The 12,939-nt window shown below is 47.1% G+C and overlaps 1 protein-coding gene across 1 annotated transcript in view; it reads left to right on the top strand.

Annotated features, from left to right (window-relative positions):
- plxnd1 (plexin D1) overlaps nt 1–12,171 on the top strand; it is a 94,412-nt gene extending 82,241 nt beyond the window's left edge. Inside the window, 3 exon segments of the mRNA XM_070895833.1 lie at nt 1,010–1,150; nt 1,560–1,634; nt 2,779–12,171. Coding sequence (XP_070751934.1) covers nt 1,010–1,150; nt 1,560–1,634; nt 2,779–2,895 — 333 coding nt within the window. The 3' untranslated portion in view covers nt 2,896–12,171.
- Nucleotides 12,172–12,939: the final 768 nt, after the last annotated feature.

Raw genomic sequence — 12,939 nt, 5'->3', positions numbered from 1 at the left:
AATACATTTAGAGTGTTGTCTCAGTTGTAATGTTGAGAACAAGCCAGCCACAATATTTCACGATGGGATAAATGGCCAGTTTTAGTGATGTTGCTTGAGGGATAAATATTGGTCAGGAAACTGGGAAGAGCTCCCCTGTTCTTCAAAAAGAGCCATGGGATCTTTTCCGTCCACCTGAGAGAGCAGATGGAGCCTCCCCTTAACATCCGACAGTGCAACACGCCCTCAGTACCAGGATGATGATGGCCTGTTGTATTTCAGGGGCTCGATGGGACTGTGATGCACACCCTCATTTACTGAGGTGCTCGGCAAGCCTCATCATTATCATAGGCAATCCCTCGGAATCGAGGAAGACTTGCTTCTACTCTTGGCATGAGTTCTTAGGTGGCTGTACAGTCCAATATGAGAACCACAGACTCTGTCACAGGTGGAACAGACACTAGTTGAAGGAAAGGGTGTGTGGGACTGATTTGCCGCATGCTCCTTCCGCTGCCTGCGCTTGGTTTCTGCATGCTCTCGGCGATGAGACTCGGTGCTCAGCACCCTCCCGAATGCACTTCCTCCAGTTAGGGCGGTCTATGGCTAGGGACTCCCAGGAGTCAGCGGGGATGTTGCACTTTATCAGGGAGGCTTTGAGGGTGTCCCTGTAACGTTTCCTCTGCCTGCCTTTGGCTCATTTGCCATGAAGGAGTTCCGAGTAGAGCGCTTACTTTGGGAATCTCGTGTCTGGCATGCGAACAGTGTGGCCTGCCCAGCGGAGCTGATCAAGTGTGGTCAGTGCTTCAATGCTGGGGATGTTGGCCTGGTCGAGGACGCTAATGTTGGTGCGTCTGTCCTCCCAGGGGATTTGTAGGATCTTCCAGCAAGCCTGCACTGCAGGGATGGTGACTCCTCACTCACAGCTAGCTGGTTAGCTCAGGGCTCTGAGCATTCATTGGCTGTTCAAGGCTACTTCATGGAGCTGAGCTTTTGCAAGCCTCTTCACATGTGTTTTTCTTGCTTCCGTTAGGATTCACCAACGAATAAACTCTTGTATGCCAAGGAAATCCCAGAATACAAGAAGGCGGTGCAGAAATACTACAGAGAGATACAGGAAATGATCACACTGAGTGAACAGGAAATGAACGCTCACCTGGCAGAGGAGTCCCGGGTAAGCAACGGAGAATGAGAGAGAAGAGTAACAACTGTAAAGGAAGCATTACTCTGTATCTAACCCCGTGCTGTACCTGCCCTGGGAGTGTTTTATGGGACAGTGTAGAGGGAGCTTTACTCTGTATCTAACCCGTGCTGTACCCGACCTGGGAGTGTTTGATGGGACAGTGTAGAGGGAGCTTTACTCTGTATCTAACCCCGTGCTGTACCCGACCTGGGAGTGTTTGATGGGACAGTGTAGGGGGAGTGATATTAATCTAAGATATTGCTTCACGCCTCAGCACTGACATGTTTCACATTGAGGAGTAGAAATGAATGAATAAGATAAATAGTTCTTGGGTCTGGAGGTAGAGCAGAAGCAAGCCTCAGTTACAGATATTGAAACAGTTTCTTTATTTTCTTTGCAGAAATACCAAAATGAGTTTAACACCAATTATGCCATGGCTGAAATCTACAAATACGCCAAGCGGTATCGCAGCCAAGTGAGTCCATTTCTCTGTTATGTTTTCCACAATCTCGCGCGCACTTTGACACACAGACGCGCACTCAGACATGCGCATGCTCACGCACATTCTTGCACTAGCACACTCGCACATCAGATGCACTCACTCGCGCGCTCGGACGCGCTCACTCATTCAGACACGCGCACTTACTCAGACTCGCGCATTCACTATCGTGCGCATTCACTCACGTGCACAATCTCATGAACACGCGCACACATTCACGCACATTCTAGCTGATCGTGATCAGGAGTGGGGGCCCAACCGGATTTTGTACCCCCTCCCTCGCCCAGGGGCACTGCAGCATTACTCTGTTCTCCGGATATCACCAGCAGAAAGCCAGCATGGGTTTAGGCCCTGCCTCTGTTTCGCACTGGCTGTGAGAATGTGTCCCTCCCTCAGGCTCCAATGTGTCTGTCTCATTAACCGGCTGTTCCTGGGCTGCCCTTGGGAGGCCTGAGGTGAGGAACGGAGTGTGGAATGACCAACTTAAAGCAACGTTGTGCCCCCTGAACTTCACGTCCCGCTCACAAAGGCCGCTTGTTTCCTGCTGCTGCCAAGTGTGGTGTCCGTAGGTGGTGACGATACACGGGACGGCAGGACTGCTCCCGCATAATGTGCTGATGTTACCAACTATTTGCATCGGGAACAGGTTTCAGGAGCAAGCGGATAAGGACGATTTAAAACTCCCATTCAGTGTGAATGTTGGGAGCTCTCAGTAGATTATACAACAGCCTCCTGACTCATTCTCTCCCTCCCTCCCCCGCCCCCTCTCTCTCTCTCTCTCTCTCTCTCTCTCTCTCTCTCTCTCTCTCTCTCTCTCGCTCTCTCTCTCTCGCTCTCTCTCTCTCTCTCTCTCTCTCTCTCTCGCTCTCTCGCTCTCTCGCTCTCTCGCTCTCTCGCTCTCTCGCTCTCTCGCTCTCTCGCTCTCTCGCTCTCTCGCTCTCTCCCTGTCCCGCCCCCCCCTCTCGCTCCTCGCTCGCTCGCTCCCTCCCCGCCCACTCTCTCTCTCTCCCCACTCCCTCCCCACCCACGCTCTCTCTCTCTCTCTCTCTCTCTCTCTCTCTCTCTCTCTCTCTCTCTCTCTCTCTCTTTCTGCCCCCACCCACTCACCCTCCCTTTCTAGGTGATGAACGCCTTGGAATCCAACTCCGTGACCAGACGCATGCAGCTCCAACACAAGTTTGAACAGGTCATAGCGCTGATGGAGGACAATATTTACGAATGTTGTAGCGAGGCCTAGCTGGAGGACGCTTGCTGCACCAGGATTGGCACTTGTAACACCGACACCCTTCAACAGACTGTTCTTTCCCCTCATTTGTTGCCCTTTAACACTGTCCAAAGGCTCCAACCGTAGGGGCGGCGATTTACACCAGCTGGTGACTCTCAGACCTGGGCTTCCTTGGCCAGTGCACTGACCCAGTCAGCCTGTATGGCAGCATTGAGAATTAGCAGCAACACGCAGTGCCAAAGGCTGTGGGTGGCACAGCTTTGAGTTCCCTGTTTGGGGTTGGCCACGAGTGCTATCCCAGTTGGGAAGTGTTGCTTCGTGGGTTCTTTGCTTAAGAATTCATAGCAACACATTGCTATTAAGAACTAGCTGGTTTATTAGCAAAGATTTAACAATCACACTACACATTGCCAGTTCATCCACCAGGCTCACAACTGGCTGGGGTTTTATTGTGTCTTGTGAACATCACGTGACTGGCTAAGCCACTCGCAACTCAACAATTCTACAACTATTTTGGTAGAACAATAATCAAATGCCCCTTGACTAATGGGGCACTAAAACCAACAAATTAATTAAATTAACTTTTTAACCAGAAACTGAAATCAAATTTAAAATTTGGTTGCCGGGGGTGATGATGCACTCCAGTCCCTCCGGCGCCCACCTCTCGCAGAAGGCCACGAGCGTACTTCTCTACAACTCTTTTGTTGCAAAACAAAAATTTTAAATCCAGTGCCCCGGTTATCAAAGGAGGGGGGACACTCCAAACAGTTTTCAAGTGCCCTTTTTTGAGTTTTTGTGTTTTTTGGGCACTAAAACCACAAATTCTACAAGTGCCTTCTGGCTAAAAGGGAAGGGGACACTAAAACCCAGCAATAAAACAAAGTAAACTTTAAAACATATAAAATCAAATTAAAATTTGGTTGCCGGGGGTGATTATGCACTCCAGTGCCTCCGGCGCCCACCTCTCGCGAAAAGCCGTGAGCGTACCACTCTACCACTCTTTTGCGGGGCGGGGGGGGCTGGAACAAAATAAACGTTCGATCAAGTGCCCTCCGATCTGGGGGACACTCCAGACACTTAACTGCCCCCTTTTTTTTAATAATTTTTTTTTTTTGTGGGGTTTTTTGTGTTTTTGGGGGGGGGGCATTAAAACCATATATTTTACAAGTGCCCCCTATAAAAGGGGAGGGAGGCACTAAAAATCTGGCAATTAAAACAAATTAAACTTTAAAACATATAAAATCAAATTAAAATTTGGTTGCCGGGGGTGATTATGCACTCCAGTCCCTCCAGTGCCCACCTCTCGCGGAAGGCCGTGAGCGTACCACTCTACAACTTTTTTTTTTTTTAGAGTAAACAAATAAGCATTAGATCAAGTTCCCCCCGATCTGGAGGACACTCCAGACACTTTTAACTGTCCTCTTTTTTTTATTTTTGGGGGGTTTTTTTGTGGGTTTTTTTTTTGGGCATTAAAATCATATAATTTACAAGTGTCCCCTATAAAAGGGGAGGGGGACACTAAAACCCGGCAATTAAAATAAATTAAACTTTAAAACATAAAATCAAATTAAAATTTGGTTGCCGGGGGTGGTGATGCACTCCAGTCCCTCCGGTGCCCACCTCTCGCGGAAGGCCGCGAGCGTACCGGTGGACACCGCGTGCTCCATCTCCAAGGACACCCTGGCACGGATGTACGCGCGGAAGAGAGGCAGGCAGTCAGGCTGCGTACCAATCTACAAACCCATGAGCATTCTCACAGGTGCATACATTACAGGAATGTTCACAGTTGGCTGGGAGGGGAGAGAAAGGGAGGTCCTAGGAATGGAGAGGGGTCGTCGTTGTACACCCACCTACAGAGACATCACATCTGGCAGCTGGGATTGCAATCTGATCCAATTAGAGAGGAGATGGGGAAATCACCCAGAACGACACAAAGTGCCACCACTGCTGTGAGAGTGCTGTATGGTTATTGAAGGTGGGTTGGGATTGCACTCTGAGCAGCAGGCCTGATGCCGATAATCTCCGGGGTGGGGGGGTGGGAGGGGCAGTCATCAAGTGACAGCCCCACATTCTCAGGGATTAATTTCAGATCTTGGGGTTGGATCTGTCGGGTTAATGTATAAATGAGTATTGCACTGTACTGTTTAGTTTGGCGCTTTCAGCAGCTGAGTGGAGACTGTGAGCTTTCCTTCCTTCAACACGGGCTCCCGGGAGAGCTGCTATCACTTTAACCACCCTTTGCCGCTTCCAAGCTGTAAATATTGAGGCTTCAGTTCGTTGTGTTCAATTTTATAAATGCGCTGATTAAGCTATTGTATTTAACTAACTCTTAAGTTACTAACCAATGTGGCTTAAGAACATAAAATAAGGCATGTCCTTAGTTTATCCAGGCAGTAGGGAGGCTTGTCGAACAGGAGAGGTCTTGCATCCATCCTCCGGGAATAGGAAGATAGGAACAGAATAGGGCATTCAGTTCCTCAAGGCTTGGACTCATCAGTCCTGGGTTTGGAGGGAAATCCCTCCTCCTGCTGCAATGATGGGGGGTGGAGAGGAGAAGGTTCAACCATGATCACCCCCTCCCCCTGCAGTTAAATCCCCAGCTAGCACTCCCCCTCTTGGCTGGCACATGTCCAGCTGGGTGAGGTGCCATGGGAGCCAGTGCCCATCTCTCTCTGACTGAGGAATGGTGTATGAAGATGATGGCTTATATTCCACAGCTGGAGTAGAGCAGTCTCCCATCAATAGACAACAACAAGAAATCTTTTAACTTCGATTAATTATCTAGAGATATTTACAACAGCAAATGTCTAGACTGTGGCCTTGGAAGTCGATGGGGCCGCTCGCGATTTACAGGCATAAAACCAGCGTCCGACAGGCCGGATAGCATCTGTACCTTCATTGCGCAGCCATATTGGTAAAGGCTCCTGCATAGGTTTTCTGGGAGCGTGCCTGAAACAGGTGTTGTGGCCTGGCGTCCGTTTGAGGTCCACTTTGTAAAATGATTTGTGGACTGACCATGTGGGCCAGCGAGCTGCCACTGGGGCCGCAATTGGCGCCAGTCCGTAATAAACCAATGAGGCCAGTGGATCGACCCGGGCCTGAACCCCGCACGGTGCCCAATCCTAGACCAGTGACACAACTTCCATATGGCTCTGGAATTGGGCCATTGGTTTTGATGCAGTGATGGGTTGGAGTAAAGCGTGAAACTTGGGATCATTGACTCGTATCCAAGCCGCCTGATGTGCCCACTCACTGAGAGATAGGGAGCTGGCATCTTATTTCAATGTAGTCGTAACATATTCCCACAGTAAATATATTTCATGTGGTCAACAATCACTGATTATACAGTCGAGAGAAGTGGGACCCTTCATTTACATGAGACAGATTGTGGCCATGTAACCGGGTGGATTTAACCTGAGCGCTGGTTTTGGTGTTTGCGGTGACCTGTGATCTGCTCTGTATCGAGGGGCACTGACTCAACATCATGTTTCGAACGTGACTGGCGTTGGCCAGTCAGAATGCTCAGCTTAAGTGGACCAAGCTGCGAAGGATTGCACATTTAATGTATCAGACCGCCTCTCTTAGCCTTTAGTTTTAATAAAATGGTTTCTTGTACAGTGGCTACTCACTTTCTCAATGCCCGAAAACCAGGCTGGACAGCAAAGCAATGATCGGAACTGGCCTCATTGGGAAACATTTCATCAATTCAATGATCCCTGGGGTCGGGTGTTGTATTCAACCTTCCCAAACAGGGTCAGAGTGGAAGGGTGGAAGAGACAGAAAGCCTCATCACATTTAAAATATACTTGGATGAGCACTTGAAGTGCTGTAACCTACAGGCTACGGACCAAGAGCTGGAAAGTGAGATTAGACTAGGTAGCTCTGTTTTAACCAGAGCAGACACGATGGGCTGAATGGCCTCCTGTGCTGTAAATTTCTGTGATTTTATGCGTAAAATTACCTAGGTACATCTTGTTCATAAAAAGCATGATAAATCCAACCTATCCAATTACTGTCGTATGAGTAAAGTGATGGAAGGAGCTCTCAGTAATGCCATCGAGCAAAATGACTTGTTCACCAATGCTCGCGGCTCAGAACCTCTTTGCTCCAGAACCTCCAGAAGAGATGTATTTGACCGAATGTGACAGCAAAGGTCCCTAGCAAAGTGGAGGCCAATGGAGAAAACCCTCCATGACTGGACTCATACCTGACACATAGGAAGGTGGTTGTTGGAGGCCAAAAATCACAGCCCCAGGTCATTGCTACATGAGTTCCTCAGGGCAGTGTCCTAGGCCTAACCATCTTCAGCTGCTTCATCAATGACCTTCCCTCCATCATAAAGTCAGGAGTGGGGTCTTCATGTATGCATTCCTAGAATTCCCTACCTAAAGCCATGGGAGCACTTTCATCACACGGACTGCAGTGGTTCAAGAAGGCCCATCACCTTGGGGATGAGCAACATCCAGGAACCAAGGGAGAAAATAAAGCACAAATCATAGAACCTCACAGCACAGAAAGAGGTCATTTGGCCCATCGTGCCTGTTCCAGCTATTTGAAAGAACTTTCCAATTAGTGTCTCACCCAACTTTTTCCCCATTTCACTGCAAATTAGTCCTCTTCAAGTATATACCCAATTGCCTTTTTACGGTTTCTATCAAATCTGATTCCATCACACTTTCAGGTACTGTGTTCCAGATCTTAACAGCCCTCTGGGTGAAAAAATGTCTCATTTTCCATCTAGTTTTTTGCCAAGTATTTTTTGACCTGTTGTTATCAATCCACTTGCCAGAGGAAACCGTTTCCCCTTATCTACTCCATCATAACTTTGAATACCTATAAATGCACCCCACGTCCCTCTGTTCTTGCACCCCCTCAAAATAGTCTCATTTGGATTATACCTCCTCTCCATGTTGTTGTTCCCAAAGTGCATTACTTCACACTTACCTGCATTAAATTGAATCTGCCATGTTTTTGCCCATTTCCCCATCTGTTAATTTCCTCCTTTGGTCGGCTACATTCACACTCACTATTTAATACATAGTCAAGTTTTGTATCTTATGTAAACTTCTAAAGCCTATTCCCTATAGCCAAGTCCAGGTCATTTATATACAGTGCGGATGGAAAGAGCAAGAGTTAATTGGTGTTGCTCCAATTGAAGGGTTGAAGTGGTGTACTGGGGGGCGGGGACGGTGCTGGCTCCAGTTTTGTTATCCGTATATAGAGATGATTTTGACACGAGTATGTGAAGCATAATATTGAAATTTCACTGGGGACTGTAAAAGACTTCAGGAAGACTCGATGGTTAGTGGAATGGGCAGAGGTGTGGCAGATACAATTTTAATATGGATAAGTGGAGGTAATGTATTTTAGGAAGAAGAATAAGGAATGGTGTGTATAGTCAATAGACAGACACTGATGAGTGTGAATGCACAGAGAGACCTAGCGGTTGAAATACATAATTCCCTGAAAGTGGGAGTGCAGGTAGCTAAAGCCATAAAAAAGGCCAACAGCATTTTGAGTTTTGTAGGATGGGGAGATAGAGTACAAGAGTAAAGTAAATTTGTGTAAAATATTGGTTAGGCCACAGTTAGAGTAGTGTGTGCAGTTTTGGGAACCCCCATTATAAAAAGGACATTAAAGCCATAGAGAGTAAACAGTGCAGATTCCCCAGGATGGGAAACTATATTTAGGAGGCGATACTAGAGACTGGGACTGTTTCCACTGAAGCAGAGAAGGCTAAGATGACATTTAATTGAGGTTTTTTAAAAATGACAAAGTTTGGATAGTCTTTACCTGTTCAAGGTTTTGCCTGGTTGGAAAGTCAATGATGAGGTGGTCATCAACTTAAAATTGTGTAGAGAGTTATTTCTTAACTCCTCTCGTCACTGACAGACAGTGTTGGAGTACGGAATGCTTTACCACAGGAGGTGGTTGAGGCAGAGACCATTATATATTTTTAAAAAGGAAAATATGGATAAATATTTGAAGCAGAAGAAAATGCAGGGCAATGGGGAGCATGCTCAGAGCTTTGGGCTTTGTCTTGGATTGCCTACCAAACCTGGTACAGACACGATGGGCAGAAAGTGATACAGCACAGGAGGCAGCATTTTGGGCCTATACCAGCTCTAGTAGAGCTATCCAATTAGTTCCACTTCCCCGCTCTTTTTCCAGAGGCCTGCAAACTCTGCCCTTCAAGTATTTATCCAATTCCCTTTTGAATGTTACTATTCCACCACCCTTTCAGGCAGCGCATTCCAGATCATAATAACTCGCTGCGTGAAATAAGGTTTCCTCATCTCACCTCTTATTCTTTTCCCAATTACCTTAAATCTGTGGCCTCTGATTATCAACCCTTCTACCACTGGAATTGTGTATGTATATACCCTGTACACTTAATGTACAATTACATAAGACCATTAAATGTATCTTCACTGTATACAATATGCCTGTACCACCAGAGGGTGCAACTGGTGGAGACCTAGGGGGTCACCTGCGCACTACAGGTAACCAAGTATAAAAGGGAGCTCAACTTACTGTACTCTAGTTCAGGAGCTGCAATAAATGGATGAAGGTCACAACAGTTCAAGTACAATACCTTACCTCGTGGAGTCATTACTATAGAGCTTACAGACACAATAGGAATAGTTTCTGATTTAATCAAACTCTTCGTGATTTTAAACACCCCTTATCAAATCATTCCTTACCCTTCTCTGCTCTAAGTTTATCTAGTCTCTCCACGTAACTGATGCGTAGGAAATAGAACGGACACGGTTGAGAGCCATATCAACCACGGTAGAGGGGAATCCTCAGTTGAGGAAAAAGGAAGACATATTGGAAGCATTAGTATGGAAGATGGCATCGTCAGAGCAGATGCAATGGAGGAACTGGGAGAATGGAATGGGGTACTTGCAGGAAGTGTAGTCAAGGTAACTGTTGGAGTCAGTGGGCTTGTAGTGGATGCTGGTCGAAAGCCTATCCCCAGAAATGGTGACAGAGAAGTCGAGGAAGGGGAGAGTTGGAGATGGAGCATGTGAAGATGAGGGAAGGGTGGAAATTGGATGCAAAGTGAATTACATTTTCTAGTTCAGGGTGAGAGCAGGAAACGGCACCGATACAGTCATCAATGTACCGGAAAAAGAGGTGAGGAAGGGGATCCGAGTAGGACTGGAATAAAGAATTTTCCACATATCTCACAATAGATGCTGTCTGACCCGCTGAGATTTCCAGCATTTTCTGTTTTTATATTATATTATATTACGGCCCATGTGAGTTCCCAGAGCCACACCTTTAATTTGTAGGAAGTGAGTGAACAACTTCTCCTTTAATTCCAATGTGAGAACAAGTTCAGCCAGGCAGAGGAGGGTGGTGTTGGATGGGGACTGGTTGGGCCTCTGCTCAAGGAAGAAGCAGAGCGCCCTCAGGCCGTCCTGGTGGGGGATGAAAGTGTAGAGGGATTGGACGTCTGTGGAGAAAAGGAGACTGGAAACTGCTAAAGTGGCGGAGGGCATTGGAAGAGTCACGGATGTAGGTGGGAAGAGACTGGACAAGAGGAGAAAAGAGAGTCGAGATGGGAAGAAAATAACCAAACTATCCTCATCAACCCTGTTTGTTACTTCAAACAACTTGATCAAGGTAGTCAAACATAATTGTCCTTTCACAAATCCATGCTGGTTTTCATTTATGAACCAATATTATTCCAAGTGCCAATTCATTTTGTCCTGGATTCTCATCTCAATCTTTCCCCACCACCGACGTTAGGCTGGCTAGCCTGTAGTTGCTGGGTTTATCCCTCCCCTTTTTAGAACAAGGTTGTAATATTTGCAAACCTCCAGTCCTCTGACACCACCTCATATCCAGGGAGGATTAGAAGATTGTGCCCAGCACCTCTGCAATTTTCACCCTTCTCTCAGTAACCTGGGATGCATCCCATCCAGACCTGGTGACTTTTCTACCTTAAACATTGTCAACATCAAGTACATCCTCCTCATCTATTTTATTCTATCCAATTTCTCTACTGCCTCCTACTTTCATCATCATCATAGGCGGTCCCTCGAATGAGGATAACTTGCTTCCACATGGGTTCACAGATGTTTCAATGAAAGACCTGATATTCCTGAACACCAGTTGAAGAGATGGAAGATGCCTGTGCGTGGATTTTTTTAACGTGTGGTGACTGTTGTACACCAGCCATCACACTGGCTTGACAGAGCTAGGTCCTGGTCCAGTGGCAAGGGTTAACCAGGACAACTGGAGATCAGCTCTGCTGCACGGACCTAGTGAGCACACATATTGCCATGTGGGCTGGCCCTTGCTGCCCCTGGGCCCTCGGCTATTTTGGGCCCCGTACTCTCATTCGCCGCACCTCCATCCACGATCTCTTGCCACTCCTCCGCCACAAATTGGTAGCATTCTCTTCTCTCATAAAAATAGATGCAAAGTACTCATTTAGTACCTCAGCTATGCCCTATCTCCACAAGATGATCTTTTTGATCCATAAATCAGCCCCAACCTTTTATTATTTATGTTTATAAACTACTTTTGAGTTAGCCACTAAGCTGTTCTTACACACTCTTTGCCTCTCATTTCCTTTTTCAAATCTCCTCCGCACTTACCACTTGCAGCTTGGTTCACTACTGTATTATAAACCTGACGTTTGTTATACGCCTCCTTTTCCGCTTTCGTTTAAATCTCTATCTTTAGTCATCCAGGCAGCTCTAGGTTTGGATGGCCACCCTCCTCCCCCCGCACCCCCCCAACCCCCTTTTATGGGAATGTGTCTAGCCTGTATCCTCTGAAGGCCTCCCATTGCTCATTTACTGCTTTACCTGCCAATCTTGAATTCCAGTCCACCTGGGCCCAGGTCCCTGTTCAGCTCACTGAAATCAGCCCTCCTCCAGTTGAGTATTTTCACATTTGATTAGTTCTTTATCCTTTTCCATAACTATTCAAAACCTGATATGATCACTGATCCTCAAATGCTCTCCCACTGAATCATGCTTCTTGTGTCCCCACTTCATTCCCTAGAACTAGATCCAGCAGTGCTTCCTGCCTTGGGCTCGAAGTGCACTGATCCTCAAATGTGTACAAGAGAATGTTCTTGAATTCCTCCCTTTGCTCTTTACACTATTTCTGTTGTGTATCTGTAAAGCATGCACTCCCATGTTCCACCGCCAGGGAGTGCATCCCCTGAAGTCCCAAGGGATCCCAGCATCCCTTGGGAGCATTGTATATAAGCCTGTTCCTCACGCTGGAGTGTCTTAATAAAGACTGAGGTCACTGTTACTTTAACCTCCCTGTGTGCAGTCTCATCTGTGATAGGAACATAATAACTGGCAACGAGTATACGAATCCAACGCAAAGATGCAGCAAGTTGGCATCCTGGAGAAGTTCTCAGAGGGTGAGGACTGGAAAGCCTATGTCGAATGGCTAGACCAGTACTTTGTAGCCAACGAGCTGGATGGAGAAGGAAGCGCTGCAAAAAGGAGAGCAGTCCTCCTCACAGTCTGTGGGGCACCGACCTACAGCCTCATGAAGAATCTTCTGGCTCCGGTGAAACCCACAGATAAGTCATATGAGGAGCTGAATACACTGGTTCGGGAGCATCTTAACCTGAGGGAGAGCGTGCTGATGGGGGGGGGGGTATCGCTTCTACACGTGCCAGCGATCTGAAGGTCAGGCAGTGGCAAGCTACGTCGCCGAGCTAAGGCGACTTGCAGGACAATGTGAGTTTGATGGCTACTTGGAGCAAATGCTCAGAGACTTCTTTGTACTGGACATTGGCCACGAGACCATTCTACAAAAACTTTTGACTGTAGAGACACCGACCCTCAGTAAGGCCATTGCGATAGTGCAGGCGTTTATGTCCACCAGTGATAACACCAAACAAATCTCTCAGCACACAAGTGCTACCAATGTTCATAAATTAACTGGAACTGTGTTTGCGAGCAGAAATGTACAGCGCAGAAACCATGAGTCTGCAACTAGGCCTCAGGTGACCCAGATGACTCCGAGTCCGCAACAAAGGATGAATGCAAGGCAGTTCACACCTTGTTGGCG

Source organism: Pristiophorus japonicus, chromosome 12, assembly GCF_044704955.1.
Source record: "Pristiophorus japonicus isolate sPriJap1 chromosome 12, sPriJap1.hap1, whole genome shotgun sequence".
NCBI classification, from domain to species: Eukaryota; Metazoa; Chordata; class Chondrichthyes; family Pristiophoridae; genus Pristiophorus; species Pristiophorus japonicus.
This window is presented reverse-complemented; position numbering and strand designations above follow the sequence as displayed.